This window comes from Nycticebus coucang, chromosome 9 (genome assembly GCF_027406575.1).
Source record: "Nycticebus coucang isolate mNycCou1 chromosome 9, mNycCou1.pri, whole genome shotgun sequence".
Taxonomy (NCBI): Eukaryota; Metazoa; Chordata; class Mammalia; order Primates; family Lorisidae; genus Nycticebus; species Nycticebus coucang.
The window spans coordinates 10930789-10945561 of NC_069788.1; the positions used below are offsets into that span (position 1 = coordinate 10930789).

At 43.6% G+C, this 14773-nt stretch overlaps 1 protein-coding gene across 1 annotated transcript in view; it reads left to right on the forward strand.

Annotated features, from left to right (window-relative positions):
• The window catches only part of LOC128594639 (sialin-like), a 52280-nt gene extending 38456 nt beyond the window's left edge, over positions 1–13824 (forward strand). The window contains exons 10-11 of the mRNA XM_053603578.1: positions 8561–8651; positions 13509–13824. Coding sequence (XP_053459553.1) covers positions 8561–8651; positions 13509–13646 — 229 coding nt within the window. The 3' untranslated portion in view covers positions 13647–13824. The remainder of the gene's footprint in view (positions 1–8560; positions 8652–13508) is intronic.
• The last annotated feature ends 949 nt before the right edge of the window (positions 13825–14773 follow it).

Consider the following 14773-nt stretch of genomic DNA (forward strand, 5'->3'; position numbering starts at 1 on the left):
CTCCCTAGTAGCTGGGACTAGAGGCGCCCCCCACAACGCCCGGCTATTTTTTGGTTGCAGTTTGGCCGGGGCCGGGCTTGAACCCGCCACCCTCGGTATATGGGGCCGGCACCCTACTGACTGAGCCACAGGCGCTGCCTGAATTCACCATTTTTAAATGCAAGTTCTGTGGCATTAAGTATTCACATTGTTATGCAACTATCACCACCCAGCATCTCTACAACTATTTCATCTACACTATTCCCCCACTGCCCTCTTCTCCTGGGCCCTGGCAACCATTCTTTCTGCCCTCTAAGAATTTAACTACTGTTGGAATGACTTTAATTCTTTATAAAATGTCAATTAAAAAATTTTCAGCTTACATAATAATTAAAGCGTGACATTGCCTTTAAACTGAAACCTTTAAATAAATCACCTCTCCTCTGAGTGTCCTCCTTAGAATATTGCAATAACACATTATAACCTATTTCCATCCACCCAGCTGCAGCAGGAACTCTGCAGAGGAAACTGTCTTATCCTCAGGGCTCAGCATGGTAGTTAGTTGGATGGACGAATGCCAAAGATCAGACCATTGCTTTGTCTAATTATTATACTGCCTGTGTGCAAGTATATTTGTACAGCACTTGGTAGTCTGCAAGTCACTTTCACAAACATTATCTTGTTTTACCCTGAAACAGTCCTATAAAATAAATATTCTTGCCCAATCGTAAGGCAAGGAAACTTAAGTTCAGATAAGTTAAGTGATTTTTCTTAGACCACACAGCTAAGAAATGATACAGACAAAATGTAAACATAAAATTGTTACTTTTAAGCCCAAAATTCTTTCTGCAACTCTCTGAAAATGTTGGGCCCCATCTTTCTAGAATTCTAGTGTGCCAGTAGACAAGGTAAAGGAGGGAGCTGTGTGAATATTTTAACCCAAAAACCTTAGTACACTCTATTTGTGAAAATAATGGATATGAATTTATCTTTGGAGAAAAGACAGGTCTCCCACCCTCCTTCAACTACCCCCAAACCTTCACACCCCGAGGACCACAGAATCTTCCTCAGTCTCCCACCCCTTCAATGAACGCTCTGAGGAAGCCTACCTGCCACCCCTCAGGGAACTCTGGCAGACCTCTGAAATCATTCTAATCCATTCTCTCATTTTATGTAAGACCAAGTCCAAGAAAGCTGCACAAGGTTAGAGACTGAGCGTTACAGACCCCGGCTGAGCCTCTGTCTGCCACTCCGCAGAACCTTCTGCTGAGATGCTCGGCCCTGTTTAGCTGGTGCCTTTTCCTCTCCTGCCCAGTCCACGCCCCAGTTCTTTGAGAAGACTTTCAGACAATTGTGACTGCTTTTTTTTTCTTTTCCTTCTCTCTATGCATTCCATTTTGAGACAGAGCCTCAAGCTGTCGCCCTGAGTAGAGTGCCATGGCATCACAGCTCATAGCAACCTCCAGCTCTTGGACTTAAGCGATTCTCTTGCCTCAGCCTCCCAAGTAGCTGGGACTACAGGCATCCACCACAACACCCCGCTATTTTTTGTTGCAGTTTGGCCGAGGCCGGGTTCGAACCCACCACCCTCGGTATATGGGGCCAGAGCCTTACCCACTGAGCCACAGGCGCCGCCCCTTCTCTTCTATTTTTCAAATAGTGAATAAATTATTGTGAGCTGTAGTCACACTAGAACTGTACTCTTTCTGTCTAACTGTACTTTTTCTTTTCTTTTTTTGCAGTTTTTTTTTTTTTTAGCCAGGGCCGGGTTTGAACCCACCACCTCCGGCATATGGGTCCGGCACCCTACTCCTTTGAGCCACAGGCACCGCCCTAACTGTACTTTTTGTATCCATTAACCCACCTCTCTCCAGCCCCTGCTTCCCAGGCTCTGGTGACCTCCATTCTGTCACCACCTCCCCTGGCGCCACACGTGGGTGAGATCACGCGACATTTGTCTTTCTGGGCTTCACTTGATCCTTTAGATTCTTCCATGTTGCTGCAAATGACATTCTTCTTTATGGCTGAATAATACACGTATTCCACTGTGTTACCACTTTTCTTTAAAGATCTTTCTTTCTTAGGCTCTGTTTTAAACCAGTTTTTTATCTCTGGGATTTTAAAAACTGATTCTCCTGTCTTAAAGCTCTTAAAAGCAAAATACTGATCACTACAGAGCTACCGATGGCTCACCAAGAGCCAAAATGAAAAAAGTCAAATTTCCCAGCATCCTTTTTAGCCTAATGCAATAGAGAAAATACGTATGTCAGGACGGCTACAAAGTCTCCCATGTACCTTTTTGGACAAGGCAGAGAAATATGAATTGGATGCATAATTAGGAAATTTTGTAATTCCCAAATTTCCGTGTAATAGCATGTTAATTAGTGTATCTAATCATTTATCTAACACTGTGCCAGATGTTGAAGACACACGTGAAAGTAACGTGACCCCTGCTTGCAAGTGTGTAAGCTTAAGCAGGCCATGCATATGGCCGTGCATAACCAGCAGGGGGAGCTGCGGCTGAGCGTCAAACCTCAGCTGGGTGGTTAAACTCTTAAAGCCTGGAAATTTTGTGTGTTAAAAGTGAAAAAAGGGTTGCGCCCATTCTATGGGTACAGCGACGGCCGTGTACACCCAAGCTGGTTTGAACCCAGTCCGGGCCAGCTAAACAACGACAACTGCAACAACAACAATAAAAATAGAGTTGTGGCAGGCGCCTGTAGTCCCAGCTACTTGGGAGACTAAGGCAAGAGAATCGCTTAAGCCCAAGACCTTGAGGTTGCTGTGAGCTGTGAAGCCTCAGCACTCTACCAAGGGTGACATAGTGAGACTCTGTCTCAAAAAAAAAAAAAGTGAAAAAGGATATTTATCTAGATTGGATATAAAACTAAACAGCTCAGTGAATAATTGTAGCAGTCAAGAGACTGGTAAGTGCCTCTGTGCCCAGGTAAGGAAGGCTGCTGTACTTGTTCTCTGCTCACCCTAGCTGTGATTTATGACTGTGAACAGACCATTAAAATTATACGACTGGGCCAGGTGCAGTGGCTCATGCCTGTAATCCCAGAACTCTGGGAGGCCAAGGCAGGGGGATTTCTTGAGGTCAGAAGTTCAATACCAGCAGGAGCAAGAATGAAACCCCATTTCTGAAAAAAAAGAAAAATAGAAAAATTAGCCAGGCATGGTGACAGGTGCTTGTAGTTCCAGCTATTAGAGAGGCTGAGGCAGGAGGATCACTGGAGTTCAGGAGTTTGAGGTTGCAGCGAGCTGTGATGACGTCATGGAACCCTAGCCAGAGCAGCACGGCAAGACCCCATCTCAAAAAAAAAAAGAAGTTATACAACTGTACAAAAAAAAGTTATACAACTGTATAAAAGTAAGCTTATCTCATCAAAGTCAAAATTATTTCTCTCCTTTATATTTTGAATCAACCCTTCAGATGAGCTTTCAGTTTTTATTTTCCACCAGACTTTCTCGCTTCAAAGGATCCTACTTATTTCGGTGATTGTTTCCTTTGTTAAGGAGGAGGGTCATATCTTATGACCATATTGTTGCTCATTGCTTTTTGTCTGGTAACAACTGGGAGCCCATTCAATGTAACACTCCACTAGTTAGAACAAGAACACTTAGGAACCACAGACACCTAAGCATTAGGCACCAGGTAAATCTGTGGTTAAAAAAAAAAAAAATTAAGCATGAGAAAATTCATCTTTCCTACAGATCAAGTCCAGTGATCACTATGCTTTTGACAAAGTAACATTGTGGGCGGCGCCTGTTGCTCAGTGAGTAGGGCACCAGCCCCATATACTGAGGGTGGCAAGTTCAAGCCCGGTCCTGGCCAAACTGCAACAACAACAACAAATAGCCAGGTATTGTTGTGGGCACCTGTGTTCCCATCTACTCAGGAGGCTGAGGCAAGAGAATCGCCTAAGCCCAAGAGCTGGAGGTTGCTGTGAGCTGTGATGCCACATTCTACAGAGGGCAACAAAGTAAGACTGTCTCATAAAAAAAAAAAACACAAGGTAATAATGTAAGTTATAAAATTATAATATTAAATGCTGATTTGAAATCAGACAAATTAGGTAACATTTTATGGTCTTTCTTCATCTATAAAGTGAAGATAATCCTACCTCATGGGGTTAATTTTACTATTAAAAGAAGATAATACACATGTAAAATACTCATAACCATGTCTGACAGAGGTTTTTCAATAAGCAGTCAGTATTCCTGTGATCATATAAATGTACACATCATATTTTCTGAGTCTTTTCTTCCATAGACTGAAACAGAGATTGTCTATGACAATATTTTGCCCCGATTCAAGGACATTAGATAAATTTTCATCTGTGAATCCCAAAGAATTCAGGTACTCCAACAATCCCGAACCCAGACTCAGTCTGTACAACTTGTTTTCTTCCAAGCAGTCATCAATCTTTCATGGCCCTTCCTGGCCAAGTGTAATATAAATACTTGAATGGGCTTCTTGGTGCTGACATCTAAAATGTCACAGCACTCATCTGCACTTAATATCTGTCACTGAAAGGCCTGGCAACACTGCAGTTAGTTCCCCTGCTGCCAAGGTAGTAATGGTTTACAGAGAAAAAAAAAAAGGGAGGCCCTGCCAAGCTTGGTTAATTTAAGATACACTCCCGAAAGGGGATAAGCCAAATGGTTCCCTGTGGTTCTATTATATTGTGTACACAGGGCTTTGGACATAAAACTTTGTGATGTTTATAGATAAGTAAATTAGGGTCAGCAGGATTTTTATTTAGGCATCTTTCCATCCAAAATGAGGAGAGGGATTTCAGAACAGCAGTTTACAACCCAAGTATTGAGGATTTTAAATCCCAATAGAAATTGTATTATCCCACAGTAATATCACATGAGGTATGACAATTAAGCTCATGAACTTCTCCTGGGAAAAGTGCTACATACCTTATTGCTGACAGTTACCTTCAAAGTACTTCCCCTGAGAAGCTATGCATTTTTTTTTTTTTTTGAGACAGAGTCTCACTATGTCACCCTTGGTAGAGTACTGTGGTGTCACAGCTCACAGCAACCTCAAACTCCTGGGCTTAAGCAATTCTCTTGCCTCAGCCTCCCAGTAGCTGGGACTATAGGCGCCTGCCACAATGCCCAGCTATTTTTTGTTGCAGTTGTCATTGTTGTTTAGCTGGCCTGGGCCAGGTTCAAACCCACCAGCTCTGGTGTACGTGGCTGGCACCATAACCATTGTGCTATGGGGACTGAGCCATATGCATTTTATTTTAACTGACCTCCTTCACCACCTTTAAGTTTTCTTACCCAAAATATCAAACCTAAATCTAACGAACCCTCAAGGACCCGTGTAGATACTCCCTCCCAGTGTGCAGGAAATACAAGAGCCATAAAAGTATGTATTAAATGACACCTCAGGGATGCAGTCTGCAAAATCCAGAATTGAGGACCATCTACAGGCAACCATCCTGGCTTCTTCAATTAAAAAGAGAGAACGATTAAAAAATTAATACACAAAACAATTTGGAATGATGCTCAGTGCCTGGTATGTAACCCGATACGCTGCTACTGTGTGATTCCACTCACGAAAAGCTCCTGCTCAGGGGTCAGCAGCCTTTGGAGCCAATGCCCAAGACAGCGCTCATCTGCGCAGAGCAGAGCTCCAGGTCCCTGCAGTCAGAGCCAGGGCGTGGGGCTCCCATGCCACCTCTCTACTCAGCGTGTACTGAATGGGCACAGGTGTTGTACAGGGCGAGGATACAATAAAGAGACATAAAACACGACTTTGCAATGAGACTATGGAGTCTGACTCAGGAAACTTCAACTGGGGGACAGTTACATCTTAAAACACAGAGTACAGAGTTAACACAGTAGACATTCTGAGAGGACTGCTCAGTAGGAGCTGAGCTAGACAGAGAAGGCTTCCTGGAAGTGCTGAGCGAGCGGTTAGCATGGAAGGAGTCTGGATTTCAGGTAGCAGGTACAGTGTGAGTAAAAATAAGTAGCAGGAGCTGTGCGCAGTGGCTCACACCTGCAATCATAGCACTCTGGGAGGCAGAGGTGGTGGGATCACTAACTTGAGCTCAGGAGTTCGAGGCCAACCTGAGCAAGAACGAGACCCCCATCTCTACTAAAAATATAAAACTTAGCCAGGCATCGTGGTTGCTGCCTATAGTCCCAGCTACTCTGGAAGCTGAGGCAGGAGCATGGCATAATCCCAGGAGTTTGAGGTTGCTGTGAGCTAAGCTGATGCCACAGCACTCTAGCCTGAGCAACAGAGTGAGACTCTGTCTCAAAAAAAAAAAAAAAAAATGAGTAGCAGGAATGAACGTGGCGGATGTCAGCAGCTGGAATGAAAGCCGTCTGGATCTGAAGCTGTGACTGCAGTAGTCGAGGAAATCGGGCTGTGTGGGTGGAGCAGGCCCAGGCCACTGAGGATCAGGCAGGAGACTGCAGGTTTCTGAAGGTCAGAGTTAAACTAGAGGTTTTTTTAGTACAGAGGGGTGACCTGACAAAATTATGACTATTTGAATGAAAGTTTATATAGTTTGAGAGACAGTTCAACTGTACATAAATATTCTTAACAATATTTACACCACAAGGTTCTGATTCTTGATCAGATACTAGTGATGTGCTTGTGTTTACCTTGTAAAAATTCAGCAAACTTTACATGACAATTTGTGTATTTTTCTCATGTACTTTACACCCAAAAAACTTTTTGAGGACACTTGGTAGAGTGTGAGGGAGAGCTGAGACTACCACATATGTTACATGACTATATCTGTGAACCCGTGGATCATAAGTGAAGTAATCATCTGTCACTAACTTGTCCAAGGTCACACATCTTTAGGTTTCTGATCATTAGTCTAATATGACTTCTATATAGAAAATAACCATTTCATTCTTTTTGAGATGGTACTTACAGATCTTGGCTAAGGCAGTGTTCCTTAGGCTATACATTAGAAAAGACAATATGTTGTTAGCATTTCCTAAATACGGGCAGAAATTCTTTAAAGATTGCATCTAAGGCTGGGCATGGTGGCTTACACCTGTAATCCTAGCACTCTGGGAGACCAAGGCAGGTGGATTGCCTGAGCTCACAGGTTCGAGACCAGCCTGAGCTAGAGCAAGACCCCCATCTCTAAAAATACCTAGGCATTGTGGTGGGCACCTATAGTCCCAGCTACTTGGAAGGCTAAGAATCTTGAGGTTGTTGTGAGCTGTGATGCCATGGCACTCTACTGAGGGTGACAAAGTGAGACTCTGCCTAAAAGAAAAAAGATTGCATCTAAACATAGAAATACCCCATTCCCCTAAGATTTGCCCTTAACATAAATCATTGCATTTGAGAAACTCTTCCTAAGCTTAATAAAAGTGCCTTTTTATCATACACACAATGTATACCCAACTTGTCTACTTTGAAACGAGTATACAAAGATTTTAGCTATAAGCAAATATATAATTAGTGGAACAAGTTTAATTGTATGTTCAATATGATCTCATATCTATAATAGCATACTAGAAATATATGCATATAGATAAAAATAATTAAGATATTTACCAAAATGTTAATGTTAATTATCTCTATGTGAAATAATTATAAGTAATTTTATTTTCTTGTAGTTTTTCTATTTTATTATTAACTTTCAATAATTACAATAGAATTTTGTAAGCATGTAATACATTCTTTTTTTTTTTTTTTAGAGACAGTCTTATTTTGTTGCCCTTAGTAGAGTGCTGTGGTGTCACAGCTCACAGCAACCTCCAGCTCTTGGGCTTAGGCATTTCTCTTGTCTCAGCCTCCCAAAGTAGCTGGGACTACAGGTGCCCACCACAACGCCCAGCTGTTTTTTGTTGCAGTTTGGCCAGGGCTGGGTTCAAACCTGCCACCCTCGGTATATGGGGCCGGCGCCCTACCCACTGAGCCACAGGTACCGCCTGAAATACATTCTTTTTTAAACTTAAAAAAAATGTAAGCTAGACACACAAAGGTTCTTATCCAGATATAGTCATATACGTCTACGAAAATAATATCTCAACACTTTCCTATATCACTTTAAAATGGATCATTTCAAAATATAAATAAATAAAATGGATCATTTCAACGGAATGTTTTTTTTGTTTTTTGTTTTTTTTGTAGAGACAGAGTCTCACTTTACGGCCCTCTGTAGAGTGCCATGGCATCACACAGCTCACAGCAACCTCCAACTCCTGGGCTTCAGCGATTCTCTTGCCTCAGCCTCCCGAGTAGCTGGGACTACAGGCGCCCGCCACAACGCCCGGCTATTTTTGGTTGCAGTTCTGCCGGGGCCAGGTTTGAACCCGCCACCCTCGGTATATGGGGCCGGTGCCTTTACAGACTGAGCCACAGGCGCCACCTCAACAGAATGTTGAATGTTAAAAGGCTAGTCAACTACTGAGATGCAAGTTTTTCACCTGCTGAATATAAAATCTTATTTCCGTGAGACATTTCATTTAGACATGAAATTTCCTAAGAACACAACCTGGGAGTAGAGTAGGTAGCTATTGACAGAAGCCGCTCACGTGGGTCGCACAGTAACGAACCTCTGTAAAAACGTCCCTGCAGGTATGCCGGCATCCTCCTGGGGATCACCAACACATTCGCCACTATTCCAGGAATGATTGGGCCTGTGGTTGCTAAAAGTCTGACCCCTAATGTAAGTAATTTGCTTTCAAACTGAAAAGGTTTTGGAGGTATACATCCAGGTCAAACTTGATATATAAGTATTTCATTAAGGGTAAAATTCTGAATATTTTTCTTATGAAATTCTCTTTTAGCAACAAAATGCTAAAATGCCTTAATGGGTAGGGAAGTATATTTTCTTTTCTTTTCTTTTTTTTTTTTTTTGAGACAGAGTCTCACTTTGTCGCCCTGGGTAGAGTGCCACAGTACAATAGCTCGAAGAAACCTCAGACTTTTGGGCTCAAGAGATCCTCTTGTCCCAACCTTGAGAGTAGCTGGGACTACAGGCACCCCCCCATACCACCCAGCTAATTTTTCTATTTCGCATGGAGGCAGGGTTTCTATCTTACTCAGGCTGGTCTCAAACTCCTGAGCTCAAGCAATCCACCTGCCTCAGCCTCCCAGAGTGCTAGGATTGTGGGCATGATACACTGCCCCCAGACAAAGGAATGTGTATTTTTCAAGGAATAATCTGGGCTTTAGACAGAACAGCACAACTAAGTTAAATAAGATCTTATAGCCAAAACTACACAGGTAATTAAAAGTTGTAAAATTATGCCACACAAACGATTTTGTCTTTGGTTTGGACAAATAAAAATTGGCAATATAAAACTATTAAAAGTAGCTCAGCACCTGTAGCTCAATGAGTAGGGCACAAGCCACATACACCAAGGCTGGAGGGTTCAAGCCTGGCCCAGGCCTGCTAAACAACAATGACAACTGCAACAACAAAAAAAAACCAGCCAGACATTGTGGCGGGCGCCTGTAGTCCCAGCTACTTGGGAGGCTGAGGCAAGAGAATCACTTAAGCCCAAGGGTTGGAGGTTGCTGTGAGCTGTGACACCATGGCACTCTACTAAGGGTGACAAAGTGAGATTCTGTCTCAATTGAAAAAAAAAATTATTAGAAGTGGGCCACGAAGGGGAGGTGTCAGGAAATCACATGAGAATGAGTGAGGAACAGTGGATGTAACTGAGAATGATTAGCGGACCAGCAGCCGTGGGAAGGCAGGCTCGGGTCTTCACATGTTCAAAGGGCACTAAATGAGAGACGGAGGGTGGGTGAGGCCGTCTCAAACTCCTGAGCTCAAGGGATCCTTCCTGCTGGCCTCCCGGAGTGCCAGGATTACAGGCGTGAGCCACCGGTCTGGCCTCCAGGTACTGTTTCTATTTCTAACTCCTTACTTAAGTCAATTGGTGCCTCGCTGGTACTATTTTCTCTTAATAGGAAAGGAGCTTGCAGAATTTTTCTTTCTAAAATTCTGCGTCTCAATATGGACAAATCAGAAATGTTTAACTTTGTCTTCATGGAGCCTAAGTTTACAAACTACCACGTTTTAATTTCACTTATTGGTAGTCCAAGAATTTCTAAGGAAATAGGGATTTCTGAATCAAAATCTTGAATGCTCATCAAGTGAGAACTGAGTTGGATTTGGGATATGTTATAGCATTTGTTTAATGTTATGAAAAGGATACTATTCTGAAAAAAGAAAAGCACACACTCACTTGCCTCTACAATTATAATTGCTTACAATTAAAACCTAACAGCCTGCCGCAAACACTGTGTGGAATCAATCAGGATAAAGAAAGAAATAATTAAAATTCAAAGTATTTCTGAGGCTGGGGCAGTGGCTCATGCCTGTAATCCTAGCACTCTGAGAGGCTAAGGCAGGTGCGTTGCTTGAGCTCAGGAGTTCAAGACCAGCCTCAGCAACAGAAAGACACCATCTCTACTAAAAATAGAAAAACTAGCCTAGCACTGTGGTGGGTGCCTGTAATCCCAGCTCCTGGGGTGGCTTAAATCAAATTAAAAAGTATGTCTGAGGTTCAATTTTGTTATAAACAAAACATTCTCTCATAACTGGTAGAATTTTTTTTTTTTTGAGACTATGTTGCCCTGGGTAGAGTGCTGTGATGTCACAGCTCACAGCAACCTCCAACACTTGGGCTTAAGAGATTCTCTTGCCTCAACTTCTCAAGTAGCTGGGACTGCAGGTGCCCACCACAACGGCCAGCTATTTTTTGGTTGTAGTTGTCATTGTTGTTTGGCAGGCCTGGGCTGGATTTGAACCTGCCAGCCTCTGTGTATGTGGCTGCCACTGAGCTATAGGTGCCAAGATATCTGATAGAATTTTTGTTAAAAAACAAACTAGGAGGGCGGCGCCAGTCCCATATGCCGGAGGTGGCAGGTTCAAACCCAGCCGTGGCCAAAAAAAACACACACAAAAAAAAACTAGGAGGCTCTGCATCTGTAGCTCAAGTGGCTAAGGTGCCTGCCACATACACCAGAGCTGGTGGGTTCGAATCCAGCCTGGGCCTGCCAAACAACAATGACAACTACAACCAGGAAAAAAAAAAAAAAATAGCCAGGTGTTGTGACCGGCGCTTGTAGTCCCAGCTACTTAGAAGGCTGAAGCAAGAGAATCATTTAAGCCCAGGAGTTGGAGGTTGCTGTGAGCTGTGATGCCATAGCACTCTAACCAGGGCAACAGCTTAAGGCTCTGTCTCAAAAAAAAAAAACTAGGAGCTATGTGAGATTTCTAGTACAATTGATTAATTTTAAGTCACTCATAGCCCCCAAATAACTCTGGAGTCTTATTTTATCCTGTAGGCCACACAGAAAAACTTTGTCTTAATAATCCTAAGAAGCTGTCTTAAACATATCTTTCTAATATATAATTACTGACTAACTCCTCCTATAGAATGTGATGTTCGTTAGTATATCTAAATATAAAAAAATAAATTTTAGTTACCAACACTTTTTTTTTAAGAGACAGAGTCTCACTGTCATCCACAATTCACTGCAGACTCAATCAGTCCTTCCACCTCAGTCTCCTGAAGTAGCTGGAAATACATGTGCACATCACTGTACCCAGCTAATTTCTCTCTTTTTTTTTTTTTTTTTTAGAGATGGGGTCTCACTGTGCTGTCCAGGCTGGTTCCGAATTCCTGACCTCAAGCAATTTTTCCATCCCAGCCTCCCAAAGTGCTGGGATGACAGGCATGAGCCACTGCACCCAGCCTGGTCACCAAAGTTTAAGATGAGTTTGTCAGATTGTATTGTGTTTGGTTTTTTGTTTTTTCACTGAAACGCATTTGTCGCAGAGAAGTATAACAACAGAGAGTGCTCCTTTCTTTCTGCATGTTTTTTCTTTTTTCTTTTTTTTTTTTGTAGAGACAGAGTCTCACTTTACCACCGTTGGTAGAGAGCCATGATAACCTCACGCCACCTTCCCTGCACGTTCTCTTTTTCTTCCTCATTGCAAATTCTACTCCTTGTTTTTTTAAAAAAAAATACTGCAAATGTAGGCACCCTGGTTAGATTGAAATTGTAAAAATCGGGCGGCGCCTGTGGCTCAGTCAGTAAGGCGCTGGCCCCATATACCGAGGGTGGCGGGTTCAAACCCGGCCCTGGCCAAACTGCAAGCAAAAAATAGCCGGGCGTTGTGGCGGGCGCCTGTAGTCCCAGCTGCTCGGGAGGCTGAGGCAAGAGAATCGCTTAAGCCCAGGAGCTGGAGGTTGCTGTGAGCTGTGTGAGGCCATGGCACTCTACCGAGGGCCCTAAAGTGAGACTCTGTCTCTACAAAAAAAAAAAAAAAAAAAAAAAAAATTGTAAAAATCCAAAAAATGTTTGTGAAAGGTAGTCACATGACCCAGAAATTTAGGTAACTGTCTCACATTTCCTTTTACACTGAATAGTTGTCCTTCTTTCACTGACAAAGCCCACTCGTGCCCTGATCTGTGTGCCACTCAGGGTCAGGGCTCCCGCCAAGGCCCCAGAGACCCCCGAACCTGAACTTCAGACTCCTCATAGCTCACCTTTTCGTGGCCCCCTTGACACCACTCGCTGAGGAACTTGACTGGTGATGCACAGGCCTAACACTTCCTTAGTGACACGTGACTTGGGGATACACCACACTTTTTATTTTTAGTAAACGTTTTCCTGATGTATAACATCGATGTTTTAAATGCGTAAATGCCAGTATACAGCTGGATGAATTTTCACAAAATGAATGCATCTGTGTAACCAGCACTCCATTAAGAAACAGCACATTGGGCGGCACCTGTGGCTCAGTCGGTAAGGCGCCGGCCCCATATACCTAGGGTGGCGGGTTCAAACCCGGCCCCGGCTGAACTGCAACCAAAAAAATAAAAAAAAATAGCCGGGTGTTGTGGCGGGTGCCTGTAGTCCCAGCTACTCGGGAGGCTGAGGCAAGAGAATCTCTTAAGCCCAGGAGTTGGAGGTTGCTGTGAGCTGTGTGAGGCCACGGCACTCTACCGAGGGCCATAAAGTGAGACTCTGTCTCTACAAAAAAAAAAAAGAAACAGCACGTGACCTCCCAGGAGAAGCCCCAGGTACCCCTGCCCACCATTCCTCCCTCAGCCCACTGAGGGGAGCCCTCCTCCCACCTGTAACCTTGTCTGACTTTGAGCTTTCCATCAATGGAACCATTCTTTTTTTTTTTTTTTGCAGTTTTTGGCCGGGGTTAGGTTTGAACCCACCACCTCCGGCATGTGGGGCCAGCGCCCTACTCCTTTGAGCAATAGGCACCACCCAATAGAACCATTCTTTTTATCTGCCTTCTTTTGCATAACATTTTGTTTTATGAGATAAATTCAGGTTGTGCTCATTCATTCTCCTTGCTGTATTATGTGTGTCTTTCATCCAACAAATATCCCGCAATCCTACTCCTAATGGACACTTGAGTTGTTTCAAGCATCGTGGCTTTTCTCAATAATACTGCTGTTTTAACAATCTATGACACCACCCATTTTAAAAGTGGACTACAAGCAACATATTTTTCGTTTGCATTTTTCTTTCTTCCCCATAGAACACCGTCAGGGAATGGCAAACTGTTTTCTGTATCGGCGCTGCCATCAACGTGTTCGGTGCCGTTTTCTTTTCTCTATTCGCCAAAGGGGAAGTGCAGAACTGGGCCCTCAACGATCACCACGGACACAGAAACTGAAGGAAGCAACAAAGAATGCTCTGTCTGTTCACAGATTGTTATCTATCATGTAACCTACAAGTGCCTTTGATATTTTAGTGCGTAAGTGTTCTGTGTTTTAAAAAATTATACTTGTGGGCAGGGCCTGTGGCTCAATGGAGTAAGGTGCTGGCCCCATATGCCAAAGGTGGTGGGTTCAAACCCAGTCCCGGCCAAAAAAAAAAAAAAAATTATACTTCTATGAAAATTTTAAAGCTTGTAATCATGAAATGTCACTTGTTACCAGATTAGTAAAATAAACTATATTTAACTATGAGTAATGTGTATGCTGAAACTTATACTTCAGGCTCACGTGCCTGGCTGCTAGGCAGGAGACAGTAGGGGAGGTTTGTTTGTTGGTTTGTTTTTATTGAGACAGAGTCTCACTTTGTCATCCTCAATACAGTGCTGTGGCATCACAGCTCACAGCAACCTCAAACTGTTGGGCTCAGGTGATTCTCTGGCCTCAGCTTCCCAAGTAGCTGGGACTACAGGCGCCCACCACAACACCCATCACAACACCCAGCTATTCTTAAAGATGGTGTCTCACTCTTGCTCAGGCTGGTCTCAAACTCCTGAGCACAAGCAATCCACCCAGTCTCAGCCTCCCAGAGTGCTGAGATTACAGGCCTAACCCACTGCACCCAGCGAGGTCTATTTATTTTTAAGGGCCATACTTATGAGAATGAGCTGAAACAGACCCTCTACTTTGGCTTAATTAAACCAGATAATAATTCTCAGGTATCACTAGTAAACACCTGGATGTGTCCGCTTTCCTCTTAAGTATTATGAATCAGCTCCCTCTGATGTGTAGATCTCAAACTTTAGCACCTCTCCATGGAGCTGCCAGCCCCTGTGTAACTTGGCCTGGCAGCTGGACTGAGGGAAGCAGCCCCAGGCCGCTGCCAGCATTCTCTTCCTGGCATTTATCAGAGGCAGTGCCCAGGCCCAGACTGAGTGTCACATCTCTGGATAGAGTTCTCCCTCCTGGGGCTGTTAATGTGTAGAAAAGCCCTGAGCAGGCAGAAGCCCTGGGACACACAGCTCCTTCCCCTCTCAGCACAGCAGAACATTGACAGGCCTGTAACCTGCTGAAGATAACAGACAAC